Source organism: Fistularia commersonii, chromosome 17, assembly GCF_037954325.1.
Source record: "Fistularia commersonii isolate RoL2024-O1a breed Wild chromosome 17, RoL_Fcom_v1.0, whole genome shotgun sequence".
Taxonomy (NCBI): Eukaryota; Metazoa; Chordata; class Actinopteri; order Syngnathiformes; family Fistulariidae; genus Fistularia; species Fistularia commersonii.
Window position 1 is genome coordinate 14,453,713 of NC_141300.1, and position 15,773 is coordinate 14,469,485.

The following is a 15,773-nucleotide window of genomic DNA, read 5'->3' on the forward strand; positions in this document are numbered from 1 at the left end:
GGTTAGCATTTAATGACAAAGCGATGTCCCTTAACAAAAATGCTACTGGTTTAAGACAAGTCCTTGCCGCACACAACAGGGTCACTTTGTTGTCAAAATGAATCAGTCATGCGATCCTTCATCAGACTGTGGTGTCAGCCTCTATGAGCACATGCAATTTTCCTATGAGTATGGTTATATGGAAAAAAAGAACGTGATGATGCAAAAGTGGAAGAGGGAGGAGCTGGAAAGGAGTGAGGGCACTAGTGAAGAAGCTTCACAGACCAATGATTCACATCGATGGCTTGAGTCTATTCTTTTCTTTGCAATATGTAAAATAAGATAGTGATGAACATGAAAACATAAAAAGAGACAAGATGTAAACAGGAAAATGCAATTGCAGAAAGGGGCAATTTTGTTTCACATGATGAAGCCAAAAATATTGTCTCGTTTTGCATTTTTTAATTCTTATAACAATAAAAGCAAAGGTCTGTTAGCTTTGTGGGGCACCATTCAGTTTGGGATATGCAACTTAAGAGAGATCATCTTACCTTCCTAGGCTTGACTTTGTCCTGGTGATCATACTGGAAAATACCTTTATAGCTCAGGCCTAGCCACCAAGGGATTCCCTGCTTGTCCTGGAAGAAAAAAAAAAAACACTTTCAGAGGGAGACACATAGAAAGAAGTGAAAAGAAGAGGCAGAAACATAGGCAGATAATAACAAATAGCTAGAAGCAACTTAAAAAAACAACAACAAAATGTTTGCTTTAGGTCCAGAAAGAAAAAAATGGGAAGGAAAAAAAGATACAACAGTAAAACTGTACCTTAACAGCATAGTAATGTACTCCATATGTGGGCAGAGCCTCTACAATGCTCATATAACTGTGAGGAGCAGAAAGACATGTACGGGTTCAGTCATAAGGGTAAGTCATCCACTCGGTGGATAAAGTTACAATACAGATACACACTGATACTTACTTAACAATAGCTTGCCCTCTGGACTGTCCACTGAGCTTCTTGTAATGCTCTATAACACGATCTTCACTGTATATTCAGGTCATAGTAAGTGATTGGTTTAATGATGGAAAAAGAACAAGAAAAGTGGCTGCTCAGACAGTATAGTTACATAACTAGTCACTTACCAGTAGGCCAAAGATGGGTGCTCTTTTAGGGCTTGAGTGGGGAGAGCAGGTAGCTTTTTCAAGTCAGACCTGGTTGCATCATTGCTAGAGATGAAACACAGAAAGCCGTTGTCAAAACCACTTCTTAAACCACTATCATTCTCCTCGATACAGAATAAAAGCGCTCACATGTATCAGTAAAAAGAGAAACAATATAAATATTTTGGAAACTAATGTTAACTAATGTTAATGTTAGATAATTATAAATATGTTTTAATGGTGGTAATTTTCATGTGATTAAAATCACATTACGGAAAACTCCAACAAGAAGAAAGGCAGCAAATGTCCAATGTGCTCCCTGTATTGAAGATCGGGATAGAGAAAAACTGAAGAAAAAACTGAATGAAATGGAAGTAGAGTTCAATGAATAAGGAGATCAAAATTTTCATGATCAATGCAGTTAGAAGACAAAATAAAAATAAAGTCTGAGGTAGACTAAATGTGACTCTGAGCAGCGGCGGGAGCCATAGAAACTTGGCTCCAGATTTAGTTTTCAGATCACTATCGGCAGAATGTCTTGCAATCTCACTGAAATCCCCTCATCTTTCTGCAACATCTGACAAAAACCTTTAGAGGCCTGGGTAAAGCCCCAGGAATATGACAATCTATGAGCTACAGCCCTGGAAAGTATCCCGTTCCAGTTGTTGCAATGTGTGAATACAGCGATAAGATGAGATTGGGTGATTAATTTACATATGAATGGAAGTCTTACTTAGGTGCTTCTATCTACAGAACTCTTGCCCTGCAATTGTTCAAATAGCAGGAAAGAGCTATCTGCTTAGACATTAATATATGACCTAAAAATTCAAACCTATTTAATTTTCTTCATATTACTTAACATGTGCTTGTGGGCATCAAAATTCAGGGAAATATTTGAAAATGTGTGATTTATCGATGTTGCCTTATGGTTTAAAAGCATACCATATCTATGAAATTCCTAAACTAAAATTTTCCATAATTTTAAAAATATTTTCATTTAGACATCTAATTCATAATGTAGTTTTTGGAGACTAGAAAACCAAGATAATATTGGTATTATCAAAGGAAACATTTACTGTCCGATGCTGTCTTAAAAATTTCCATTGTCTCTAGTTGCCCCATCAAACTAAAACAATGAGAAGAGTTTGCCTGCTATAATATAAATATATCTATGGAAGTTTAATGACAGCATCTTAATCGTACAAATGAGCTGACGCTCTTGGCTCAAAACTAAGAATATCCTGGCCGGTGCATTTTTCTGTACATTTCAATGGTCCTTATCCAATTTTCAAGGGATAGTCTAAACTAAGGAAGTCGATATAATTGAATTTATGTTTGACTTTTATGTACGTCATTATAACAGTTATGAAGAAACAGCAAGGTCTCTGGAGAAGGAATCAGGGAATATGATTACAAGAGTATATGCAAAGGGCATTGAGCTTCCAGGTTGAGAGGCATAAGTGAAGGGAGTGAAAAGAATGTCTCTGGGGTGTGTTACATTTTTAGCTCTCTGCGGGATTATTTATTTACTCCTTTCAACTGAGGAAATTGGGTCAGAGGTAGTGCCTGATGTAGATTGTTATCCATGTTAGAACAGGGGATGAGAGGATGACATACATTCGTGCAAAAATCACACAGATGTGGTTCTTCTGATGTAATATGGAAAACCATATGTGGAATATAGCTCATACAAGTGCTTGAAAGAAAAAAAAATACGGAAGTGATGTATGGTTAAAGGCTAATACAGGTTCTGATAATTCTTGTCATATCTTATTTTGGCAATTGGGACTTGATTTCTTCTCTGGAAGACTTTCCACCAGTCATCTCTCATCTCAGAGGCATCCTAAGTTCTAATGGACAGTGAGGAGTTTTCAGTATAAAACGGCTTGGGATTGGGGTTTGGCTGAAATTGAGATGGCAGGAAGGAATGAGGAGAGATGTTACAGAGAAACAAACAGCTGTCAGGAGTAGGCTTAATAAGAAACAAACAGCTGTAAGGAGTAGGTTAAATAATCCTCCTCAATGCTCAAGATCAACATTTATCATCTGTTTTATCTCTATATGCCTTTCCCCTCTGAAAACAGAGGGGAAGGAAAAATCATCAGTGAATTCCTGTCTTGGACTAGAAAGGAAGACCTTATTGCCATTTGTGTCATCATCTCAATCCTCAGTTCAGATGTTGCTCATAGTATGGAAATACAAATCTATATAGACTAAAACAGACAAGAAACCGCCTCAGGCTTGGCTCAATTTTCTTACAGGGCAACATACGTCATCCTAGCGAGCCCTCAAAACCTCCGCCTATGGCCCGGAACATAGCAATGCTGTGATCGCCGTGGGACCATCAATGCCTCACTCCAGTCGGGCTGCAAAACAGCTCTGGCGAAGGCTTGGCTCGGATGGAGGCGCGAGCAAGTGCTCAGGAAGCTGGCGGAGCCGCTGGAGAAAAGCCGGCAAGAGGTGAACAAGAGTCCTTCGGAGAATATGACGCAGGATCCACTTCCTTAGGCAGGGGGGAACTTACAAGCATACCAGCAAGAAACCACTCACCAAGCTATTAACACCAGGGGCCGGGTGGAAGATTGAAGTGGATCTGGGTAGGCAGCTCCAGTTCCCACCACTTAATGACCACACGTGGTGCTGTGGTTTGCAGCTGTGAAGGCAGCAATACTGATAGAGCTAACAGTGCCATGGAAGGAGGAATTGGAAGCTGCCCGTGTAAGAACGAAGGTGAAGAATGCAGAACTTGTTGCAGAGTGCTGTCAAAGTGGAGGTAGGAGCCAGAGGCTTTGTGGGCAGGTCAACATCACGCCTGCTCAAGGGTCTAGGCCTACGTGAAGCCACATTTAGTAGATATCCCCCCAAAAAACAGTCTGATAAAGTGGAGAAAGCAAGCTATCGGCTCTGGCTGGAACGGCGCGACAAGATTTGGGGAGCAACATCGAATCGGGTTTTCCTGCAGGAGGTGCCAGAGAGATGTCCCTGTTCACTGCCCTGCCACCAGGAGATGTTCTGGTCTAAGGGGTGAAACTGAAGACCCGGCAACAAAAACTTGTGGTATGTGGTCAGGTTTAGTCCAGCTTCAGGGAAGAGGACGCCCCTGCAGTGCACAGCACACAACATGCACCGTCAGCGGTGCGACAGGCCTTTGGCCCAAAAGGAATGACCACCTCCCTGGAATGAATAATGACTGAAAGGCTGAACAAGGACTAAATCTGGAAAGGACTGTTGAGCAACTGGAACCGCCATGTATACATTCCATATTCTTACTACAGAGAGACAGTAATGTTTCTTTGAACGCAATGGATCACTGCTTTGATTAAACTTCATGACTTGAGCTTTGAAACACTTTAAGTTTTCTTAAAATAGCAATGTCTTGTATGTAATCGTACACTATTCACTGTATGGTTTACCTGGTAAAATCTCCTTTAGCCTCCTGTGGAACACAAAAAGAAAAGGAAAAGAGAATCATCAGTTTTATTATTGAAAATGTAAATACTGTGAAGTCACTTTGCTGGAAGGCAAGTATTATATACACACACACACGGCATGTGTGATGGACACATCCAAGGCTAAACCAAATTTTAAAAAAGTACTTTCCTGCAGTCAGTCTCTCCTGGCTTAAAAATCAGATTATTGATTGTATGTATTTGCTATCTGACAAGTAGAGAAACAGCGAGAGAACATTTGCTGCAAATATTAGCTAATGAAAGTGAGAAATTATAGATTATAATCCTCCTATTGCCTATCATGTACAAAAGCTGCCTTGGGTTAACACTAAAATGAACTCTTATGATAAAAACATCAAAACAGAGATCTTACTTGAAGAATATAAGAGGCGAGCTCGAAGACAACTTCACTGTCCACTTCGATAAGCTCCTACGAAAGAAAAGAGATGATTGTGCACAAACGTCACCGTCATCTATGGCACGCTGAGCTGATATGAAAAGGCAGAAGTTATCGTGGTTTAAATATATCACCAATATTCTGAGTTTTTGATGACAGTGCAGTGGGAGGTACTACTTGGAGGAACAGTGACAAAATAAATGATGGTGAGTAATAAATAATCATAGATTAACCCAAACTGTTACAGATCTTGGGATGCATGAAGTTCTCTACCATTCACACAATTATTAGGGAGCATTTTTTCTTGGGCAATAATTGGATATCAGCAATAACATGGTTCAAAGCATGTGATGTTTACATTAACAGCTTTAGGAGGGTGGGAAGCAAGTGGTGGGGCAAGTATGCCTGGAATGTTCCCATTGCATTCCATCTCTTAATTGGTTGGTGAATCAGACAGCAAGGATGAAAAATGAAACAGAACAAGCTCACTAAGTGTGCACCACCCACGAAGGCCACACATCTTGATACCTTTATGTACTGCAGGGTAAAGCATGTGCTATAACTATTTCATCAGTGTTGAATCTATGATGCAGGTAAGCCCTTAAATGAGTAAACAAAACAAAATAATGGCCATGTGATGTATTCTTTAAAATGCTATTTGTTTCATGACATCAGAAATCTTGGGTTGAAAGAAAGTATTCTTTTGCTACATATTCACTAATGCAGTGAATATGTATTGATATATATTTTATTACAGGCTATCGGGTACAGAGATGAATGGATACCTCAGCACAAAAGCTATCACACCTGTCACATTTGTGAGTCTGTGATTAACACACTTAGAGCAAAATACAACAAGGGATAATGTTTCTATTCCCTATGTTATATAAAAGAAACAGAACATACCAGGAAACTGTCACTTTTGAGTGGGTTATTGCTGCCAGGAATCTTAAAATTTGTCTGTGTTTGCCCCCTTCTGGGCACTCTAAGTTATTGCATAGAACTGACATTACCCCTCTGACCTAACAAACTACAAATAAAAAAGAGAAATGCTGAGTGGATAATAGTGGTAAGCTGGGTGATCAGAAGAAAAGTTTTTATTTATTTTAGATTTTCCAGATCCAGATAATTTATATGGATGCACTGAACGACTAAAACCATGAATAGGGTTAAGGTTCCTATGAGATAGTTATGGTCACTCCTCTGTGTACAAAAAAAAAAAAGGTTCAAAATATAATTCCATAAATCTCAATATTTGTGTTTGGACTAATAAATATGTGGAAGATGATGATAAATGTATGGGTAGTTGTGGGTCTGAGGGGGCTAATGCATGACCCAAGTGGGCATTGCTGATGCAATCGGTAAACACTGTATACAGTACTTCACTATATCAAATTGAGGTGTAAAAGCCAAACTCTGCCCTCTTACCTGGCCTCTTTGTTAAGATTTGAAGATAGCTGATGATTACTACATATTCCTGTATTCCGCATAACTGAAATACCCTTATTTAGCAGAATACTTGCTCTTGTTTCCATAAGAAAAACAGTATCAACCTCTCAGAATGTCTGAGACATTATCTGTTCTTTAACTGATTTATTCAGGGAAGCAAAATAATGTTGTTTACCTTATAGATGATGGACTTGGCATTAAGAAAAAACAGCTCAATAGTGGCATTGTCCTTCAGGTAGGATATACTCTCTATGTAGAACCTAAACACAGAGAAAATAAATTCTTCAATACAGTGAAGAGTTAACTGATGTGTGAGGTTCCACATACTGTATGTGGCATCAGAAATAAACCTGAAAAAAATAACAACGAACAAAAAAAACAACCTAACACACTACCCACCAAAGTCCAACTATACTGTATATGCCATCATTTCAGGCCCTCCTCCTGGATGGGAGACCAAGTAATTTTCACTTTAAACGTTTCACAATCAAAATACATGCACAAATACACGCGTGAACACGAGCACGCCAGCACAACACACACACACACACACACACACACACACACACACACACACACACACACACACACACACACACATACACACATACACACACACAAACAGAGTGTCACATACTGGAGATAGAAGCACAGTAACCCAGTTCTGGCTTCTGGCACAACAGTAAGCAGGGAACGAACATAATAATGCAGTCTAAATTTAGCTCATGAATGCATGCAGAGCCAGAGGGTAGCTATGGTGGTAGGCTGGGAAGTTAGTCACTGTTAGCCGTCTGTTGGAAGTCTACATCATGAGGATATAATGCAGTTGCTTATACATGCCATACCAACAGAGCATGTGCAAACAAATGCACAGAAAAATGCTGTCCACTCATTTCTTTACAGATTGATAACTTTGAGCATATAACTTCATACGCACTGCAGACTTGTATGCAACCTGGGTATTTTCCAAGAAACATATGATGAAATCCTGTGTTGATATGTGTGCGTAGGAGTATGTGTGTTGTAGGTACTGAATGGGAGTGACTACTGGAGGATCTCTATTATACGGCTTAAATTGTGTTACCCATTAAGCTACAAGGGAAAATGAAAGAAGCCCAGTCAATATTCAGTGAACATTTTAACTAACATCACAGTGTTGACGAGATAAACCTACAGTGCGGACACAGGGACGAGCTTACAACAAGGCACACACTGAATCAGCAGGAAATGGATAACTGACTCCCATTTATAATAACCCCGTACACATACAAAGAGATGGAATGCACACACCTGCGAAAATACCGCAACATCTCACTATACCGTGCTACAGAAAGCAATATTTCAACACTGATAAATTAATGTCTGACGTTTGGTCTAACTGTTGTTTCATTTGGGCCTGTACTGTATATTTAGAGTAGGGATATATTGTGATGGGTTGGGTACTGTACATGCTGAGTAATACGCGGGTAAAAGCATTTGCAATTGTCTATTTGTGTACTGCATTTTTTTGTTAACATAATTTAATTTTGAAAGACAAAACTGCTTAAAATAAAGCCTAAAGAGAATATGCATATGCATAGTATAGTCATTGCATATATCCATAGGGATGTAAAAAAGTTATAAATATAAACCCCAAAATGAAAACTGGGCACAATGGTATCATTTTTGTTAACTTGCTTTATGGATACTGATCGACTGATGCAGATTAATTAAAAATACGCCATAAAATGGTTTACCTCCAGTTTCAATAGTGTCACTGTTGCACTTTATAATGGTACTTCTGTTTGGTAAATATGGTTAACAAATCACATGATAAAAATATGGTCTTTTAATACAGTTGCCTCATTGTGTCATCAACTGAACTGCACTTTGAATTTAATCCTGGAAAATACCACTCAGTCTAATGGATCTTATTTTGCCATTACTTTGTTTGTTGTGGCACAAGACTCATTCTCTGGGATGTTCATGACATCTTGGTTCAAAGAACACCGGTGTTGCACCCCCATCCGTCTGTCTGCCTTTCGACTCCCTCGCTCCCCCCCGCTTATAATGTACAGAGCAGGGCCATATTTGTCTTTTTTGTTGAGGTATTTTGTAGAGACAATTCATACAGAAAACAGATTCATGACTGGTTGATAGGCCCCACAGCTGGGGTTAAAGCAATATTATTGGGACCTGTTCTTAATTCCTTTTATACACATATACAGGTGTCAATGTATTTCTTTCTTACGCACTCAAATTTGAAGACTATCTTGAATCAGACATCATTTGTGGCTATTAAGTTGATTTTAGGTTTGAAGACTCACCTGACACAGAAGTAGAGAACAATGGGACCAGACTTCTTGGGAAATTCATGTTCTAACACCCTGCGGTCCAGTTGCAGCCAACTGAAATGGCCCCTGATTTGAAAAAGCAAACAAATTAATAAAGTTGACGTGATTAAATAAAGGCAAAAAAACCGCAAAATGACACATCAAATCTAGGTGTGCTTGTGGCCACGTTTTTAATACTTCTCATCTTGTATTCCTTTGACATTTCATTCTCTCCATTCCATCGTCCATACCATCTCATCACTTTTTTCTCTTCTTCTCCAAATAAGGAGAGATCAGAGAGACGTCCTGTCACTCATGTTCTATCTCTGGAGTGCGTTTCCAGAAAAATAGCAACATTAAGGACCATTGAGTGGACAAAAATGAAAACTCTTCTCCCTTGGTACATGTGGCACACAGTATTTAATATATTGTCCAGAGAAACACAAAAATCATATGTTTTAATGTAAATTGAGGGTATGTCTCTATGACTCCTTCAGAACAGTGGTTGTGGGAGTGTATGCATAGTTCTATTGCAGTGTGTATAATTTATAAATGTGTCTAATCAGAGTGAATATTGTAATTTGCAAATTTTGCATGTGTATAATCAGGTCTGCAAACTTGTACAAAATGTGTAAAATAATCTCTACAGATGTAATCCATGGATGAAATTTGCAAGTGCATTGTAATTTTTTTTATGGAGAAAATTGACCGTGAACAAGGGGTGAGTTGTTATTTAATGACGTATTGGGTGCCTCTCCGTTTGATTGTGATTAGCTAGAAGACAAAGGCCAAGCTATTTGCTACAATGGGCAAGCAACTTTACTAAGAGTGATATGCAAAGTGGACATTGCAATGGAGTTTTAAAAAATATAGTTATGTGTCTTTGCTGCAGTTAAACATCTACCATTCTCATTTACTATCTCACCAATCACAGTTATATATATATATATATATATATATATATATATATATATATATATGAATTCTGTTTTCATGGCATACCCTCCTGCCTTTTCTTTCTTCAGTATTAGATAATCTCACCCATCTTTAGCACAACTTCAAAATGCTTATGTACGTAAGATTTTGATGATGTGCTCCATGAATCCAATTTTTACCAGCACAATGGCAGCTATGGCTATAAAAAAAAACAACATCTAAATATACCTGTGACATGATGCATATGACATTAAAAGAAGTGAGTACCCTAAATAAGGGTTTTCGTAAAAATGATAGCTTTACAATTTAACTCAAAAGAGCCAATGCATTTCAAAATAATTTATGCAATAAAAACCAAGACGACACTAAACAAAAAAAAAAAAAAAGTGTTCCAAAAACTACAACAAAAAGACCACACAATATTCACACCACTCTTTAGTTTAATGGCACAAGAGACACCAACATGCAATTTGTTCTTGGCCAACAATGTTAATTATCAGTTCATAATATGATATGCAAAATACCTTGTTTGACTACCAACATTATTAGAGATGCTTAGACATACACTGACGCAAAGGACTCAAATCCTGTAGGAGTTGAAAATTACTCACGTTTCATCTGTGTATGCAATTCCAAAGTACTCCTTCTCCTTGAGGTTGAAATGAGAAGCAACCAGGTCCAGAAGGTCCTTAGCCATTAGCTTCGGCTGCAGACAAAGAGAATTCATAATGTAAATATTGTCAATGTCATTTTACTTTGTCAGATGGTGCGTGTGATTTTTGCAGTGTAATCATACTGTAGCTGATTGGCACAAGTACATGTGGTGATATTTTATCTTAAGATATTTAAGTGGCAATTGATTTTGTGCATTGACTAACCATTCTGAAAAAACATAATTGAAAAGAGTACAAGAGTTTGATAAGAGATTAATGAGAGAAATATCTTAAAAGATGGATGTTGAGTGGGGATGGTGCTGACAGAGCAGGTATTCTGCTTTCCTCCTCCCACCCACTCTCCTTTAAGCCTCTGACCTGAACCTTTACTGCAGAGTCATGCCTGTGGGCTGAGCCACTATATTGCAGAGAGAGCTGCAGTTTGCACAAGAGCTTGCAAGCTTTTTAATGCTGTGGAATTCTGTCAAAGCTCTATGCGATGACAACTTCCAGTCATCAAACCTCTCAGAGCATGCAGAGAATCTTAAAGCTAAGCAGAGAATGGGGACTGCAGCCATATGCTGCTTGGTTGGGATATCCTCAGGAACCGTACGCCCCACCCTGAGGTTAACCATGGGCGTGCCCCACTGCCTACATGATGCCTTTCATCACATATTCCACATTCAACATGCAGGCAGCCTACTCCCAACATACATGTCAAATAAACACTCTGTTAGAAGTACACATAGGATAAATGAGACAAATCATTATGTATGCAACCATCCACTTGCAGCCAATGACAGCAATGGGGGCAGAGTTTATATACTTAACTACTTTCACTTGAATGCTTTTACTATCCGCAGGAGCTACTAAGAACTATTCAAAATTAAGTTGGTGATGACACTCAAACACATGGACACACACACACACACACACACACACACACATATCCAATAACCGGGATCATGTCAGAGAGATGTCAGACAAAAATGCCCAAGAGGAAAAACATTTGCATGTGAGGAGAAATTAAGAAAAAGATTAATATATCCTGACATTGACCACGTATTAGATATTTGCCAAAGGATAATAGTAACAGCAAAAGCATTTTTTTATAAAACTGTTGTGAATTGGGTATTGTCTATGAACAATAAACTTACATCTATTTGCATGATAAGCAAAGACTGCAGGCATATGCATATATCAGTTACACATCATATTTTCTTTTTGGCCTTTCCCTTCAGGAATCGCCACTGCGAATCAACCTACTCAATCTAACCCTATTCTCTGTATCCTTTTCACTCACATCAACAAACTTCATGCCCTCTTACAGTACATCCACAAATCGTCTATTTGGTCTTCCTCGAGACATCCTGCTTTGCAGCTCTGATCCCAGCATCCGTCCACAAATATATATACTATCCCTGCTCTGTACATGACCGAACCATCTCAGTCTGGCTTCTTTGGTCTTGTCTCCAAGAAATCTATCTTGTGCTGTCCCCCTGAAAGAATCATTCCTGATCCTATACATCCTCGTCACTCCCAAAGAGAACCTGAACGTCTCCATCTCTGCTGCCTGTCTTTTCTTCAATGCCACTGTCTCCAAATCATACAGCATTGCTGGTCTCACAACTGTCTTGTACACCCTTTCTTTAATTCTGGCTGATATTCTTCTATCTCACATTACCACTGACACTTTTCTTCACCCGTTCCAACCTGTTTGAATCCGTTTTTCCCTCTTTTCCACACTGTCCATCACTGATCTGGATTGTTGACCCCAAGTACTTGAAATCCTCCACCTTCTTGATCTCCACTCCCTTGAAACCTAACAGTTCCACTAGGATCCCTCTCATTCACACATATATTCTGTCCCGCTACATCTAACCTTCATTCCTTTCCTTTCCAGCGCATACCTCCACCTCTCTGGATTTTCACCTGTTCCCTGGTCTCACTACGGATCACAATTTCATCTGCAAACATCATGGTCCACAGAGATTCCTGTCTAACCTCATCAGTCGGCCTGTTCATCATCACTGCAAACAAGAAGGGGCTCAGAGCTGATCCCTGATGGAGTCCCACCTCCACACTGAACCTCTCTTTCACACCTGTGGCACACCTCATCACTGTTTCCCATCTCCCATACATGTCATGCAGCAGTTTAACATAGGTCTCTGCCCCTTCTGACTTCCTCATACAATACCATAGTGCATCTCTTGGCACCCTATTGGACGCTTTTTCTAGGTTTACAAAGGCACAATGCAGCTCCCTCTCACCTTCTTTGTACATCTTGACCAGCTTTCTTGAAGCAAAGTCTGCATCTGTGGTACTCACTCTCGGCATGAAACTATACCGCTGCTCACAAATACTGACTTCTGCTCTCAGTCTACTCTTTCATCAACTTTATACCTCTATAGTAGCTGCACATCTCCCTTATTCTTAAAATTGACTCCATCATGTTTCTTCTCCATTTCTAATGCATCTTCTCATTCTCTAATATACCGTTTAATCATGTAGCCAGAAATTCTACCGCTGCCTTGCCTAGATACTCCCATACCTCCACAGGAACATCATCAGGATCAACTGCCTTTCCACTCCTCATCCTTTTCAATGCCCCTGTCACTTCACCTTTACAAATCGCCACTACTTTGTGGCCCACAATAGTCACCTCTTCCACTCTTCCCCCTCTTTCATTTTCGTCATTCATCAGCTCTTCAAAGTGCTGTTTCTCTCGTCTCTTCACTCATAACAATCAATTACACAGAACATCTGCAACCATTTTAACCATGAGTAAACATGAATCCTTACTATTCAAGGTTCTGATATGCACGAACCAAAGAGGAGCTCATTCCTTCCATATAATCAATGTTTCATCTCTGAATACTGATATGTCCTTCACCAACACTGACTTGAGCTTAAAATGTTTATTGTGTGGAGGTTTAAGGTTTGGAACCATGATCTATTTACAGTATTAACTAAAATCAATGTTTTGGTTCAGTCTGTTACACATACAGTGACGGTCTCTAATTAGTGCACAGCAGTCGGCTGCTGTGGAACGACAATATAAATTACATGACATCGGTGCAGCCACAGCAGCGCAACCAATGAGCGACAGGGACACATGAGAACAGTCAGACAGATGAGTATAAGACAAACAAGAGCCTGCAGAACAAATTATCTAAAAGGGAGAAAATGAGTTACACCAGAGTTCAACAAGTGCATCAGCCATCCACATCTGATTATTTGATACCCTGTTTGAAAACAGCTCAACACAATGGTGTGTTGTCTACATCCAAATGCCATATCTTAAGAATAAGAATAAGAACAACTTTATTAATCCCGAAGGAAATTGTAAATTAAACATACATTTGTTTTTCAATATTAAAAATATATATATAAATTTACTGTCTCCCTATGTAGAATGTTCTGATGGCAGGGTTGATCATTTAACAGTTTGTTGATCTTAAATTAACCCTAATATGCACAATATAGTGTAACTGCATGTGTCTTTTCAAGGTGCATTTTAAGCAACACCTAGTGGCACTATCAAACATCTAGTATCAGTGGAGCTCCACATTAAACAGGATATTCTACATTATTATGAATAAAAAGCGGATATCACATGAAAGCTTTTCTGAAAATAATTTAGTCCTCTTCAAGTGACTGCTTTCCTCTTTTCACATGCTTTCACATACCCTGACAATATACTGCAATATCTATTCAGATGACAGATGCTGATATACAATAATACCTTTAAGAATACCACAGAATTACAGAGAGTGAATGGCAGGCAGTATATTAAAGGACATGCACACACATACACCTGCACACTGGAACCGTAACAGACAGATAATTTAATTAATGAACTCCTTTGCACTGTTTGGCCCGGCACAAAAAGTATGAATATTGGGGGAAAACAAAAGGTACATGTTTTTTCTTCGTTAACCATATGCAATCGTTCCTGCACATTTCAGCAAAAATTAATACACAGATTGGTTAATAATGTGGATAATCAGCACAGTTTAACAGATTAAACTAAATACTCTGATTGCTGTTCAATAGCCTGCAACAATTCAGTCATTTTAATGCTTAAACATATAATTTCACTTGATTGAATCAGAGGTAGTTGGATTCCATTTCAAAGCTTTGTCAATAGGCATGTAAATGTGCCAGCCTTCTGGCCTACAGTTCATTGCAGAAATATACCATAGAAGGAATTGCTCTGAAAGGAGAATGAGGATAAGGGGAATGGTAAAAAGGGGGAAAAGTGCACATGGCTAACATTAAAGAGCTGGTCACTGTTACAAGACAAAGTCAGAACAGAGATAAACCTTTCAGAGGCAAGTTTTCTTGATGGACTTGGCATGGCAAGAAACAGAGAACTTAAACTGAAAACAAACCCCAAAAAAACAGAAATCAGAGCCAAGCAGAATAAAGGGAAAAAAAATACTGCTTTTGTATTTTCATGGTTCTTAGGCTATGATCATTTTAACTAATGAACTCAAGGACTTGACACCTACTCAAATCACAGGAGAACTACATCAATACTGCAATACTCTGCAGCCACATAAACCACCCATCGACTAATTAAACAGTTGCTCATATGACATGGGAAAGAAAAGACTGCAATCGGGAAAGTAACAGCAGTGGATCCTGAATTACATGAGTGTGTTTTTCTAAAGAAATCCAGACTTTAAGTTGGACTGATGCAGATATATTCATAAAGAGGTAGAACCAGGGAAAGACATGAGAGAAGAGTGGCCACAGATAAAGACAGGAACGGCTGAATAAGAATAGAAAAAAAAGCAATGGTGGAAAGATGCACAGTGAAAAATGGGGATAAGCAGAATTGCTAATTTCAAAGAGAAGACCAGTTCTGGCACAGTAATCAAATCATAAAGTAAGCAGACTGACTATCAAACTCTTCCTTTCTCTATTTCTCCAATTCCATATCAATTACATTGTTTTCTCTTTCTACAGTGAAATTCAGTCTTCTTCAGAGCAAAGAGGAGCCTCCAAAGAGAGGTTTATAAGAACAAGGGGAGCTAACAACAAAAGTTCTTCAGTCACTTACGTCAGAGGCATGGCAAAGGCAAATCACACTGATTTGCTCATTTATAATATCAAACAACTGCTGTTATCAGTATTTCAATGGGGTATAGAAATAGATAAGACAAATATTTGAAAATGGACATTATAGGACATTCAAATTATGATACTGACTTGTGGGGGCTGCTACGCTCTCTGGTCAGTAAAGTAGAAAGGCCTGCTGGGAGGATGAAAGAATGAAATTGGGGGAAGTGGTATCATACTGCTCTTTCCCAACATTGTTTGAGTCTTATACACAGAGAATGATCTAAACTCAGACTGAGAGAATACAAGATGGAGGGATGGACCTGAGCTTGATTGCAGAGGCATTTTGGTTGAATATGAGGAAGAAGAT

At 38.9% G+C, this 15,773-nt stretch overlaps 1 protein-coding gene across 7 annotated transcripts in view; it reads right to left on the reverse strand.

Annotated features, from left to right (window-relative positions):
* Positions 1-15,773, reverse strand: part of frmd4a (FERM domain containing 4A) — a 104,530-nt gene that overhangs the window by 15,055 nt on the left and 73,702 nt on the right. For all 7 annotated transcript variants that reach the window (XM_086162774.1, XM_086162775.1, XM_086162771.1 and 4 more), the window contains exons 3-11: positions 10,295-10,389; positions 8,742-8,834; positions 6,611-6,695; positions 4,963-5,019; positions 4,554-4,576; positions 1,123-1,206; positions 959-1,024; positions 805-862; positions 531-617 (exon numbers count right to left, since the gene is read on the reverse strand). In XM_086162774.1, the coding sequence (XP_086018900.1) occupies positions 531-617; positions 805-862; positions 959-1,024; positions 1,123-1,206; positions 4,554-4,576; positions 4,963-5,019; positions 6,611-6,695; positions 8,742-8,834; positions 10,295-10,389 (648 nt within the window). The remainder of the gene's footprint in view (positions 1-530; positions 618-804; positions 863-958; positions 1,025-1,122; positions 1,207-4,553; positions 4,577-4,962; positions 5,020-6,610; positions 6,696-8,741; positions 8,835-10,294; positions 10,390-15,773) is intronic.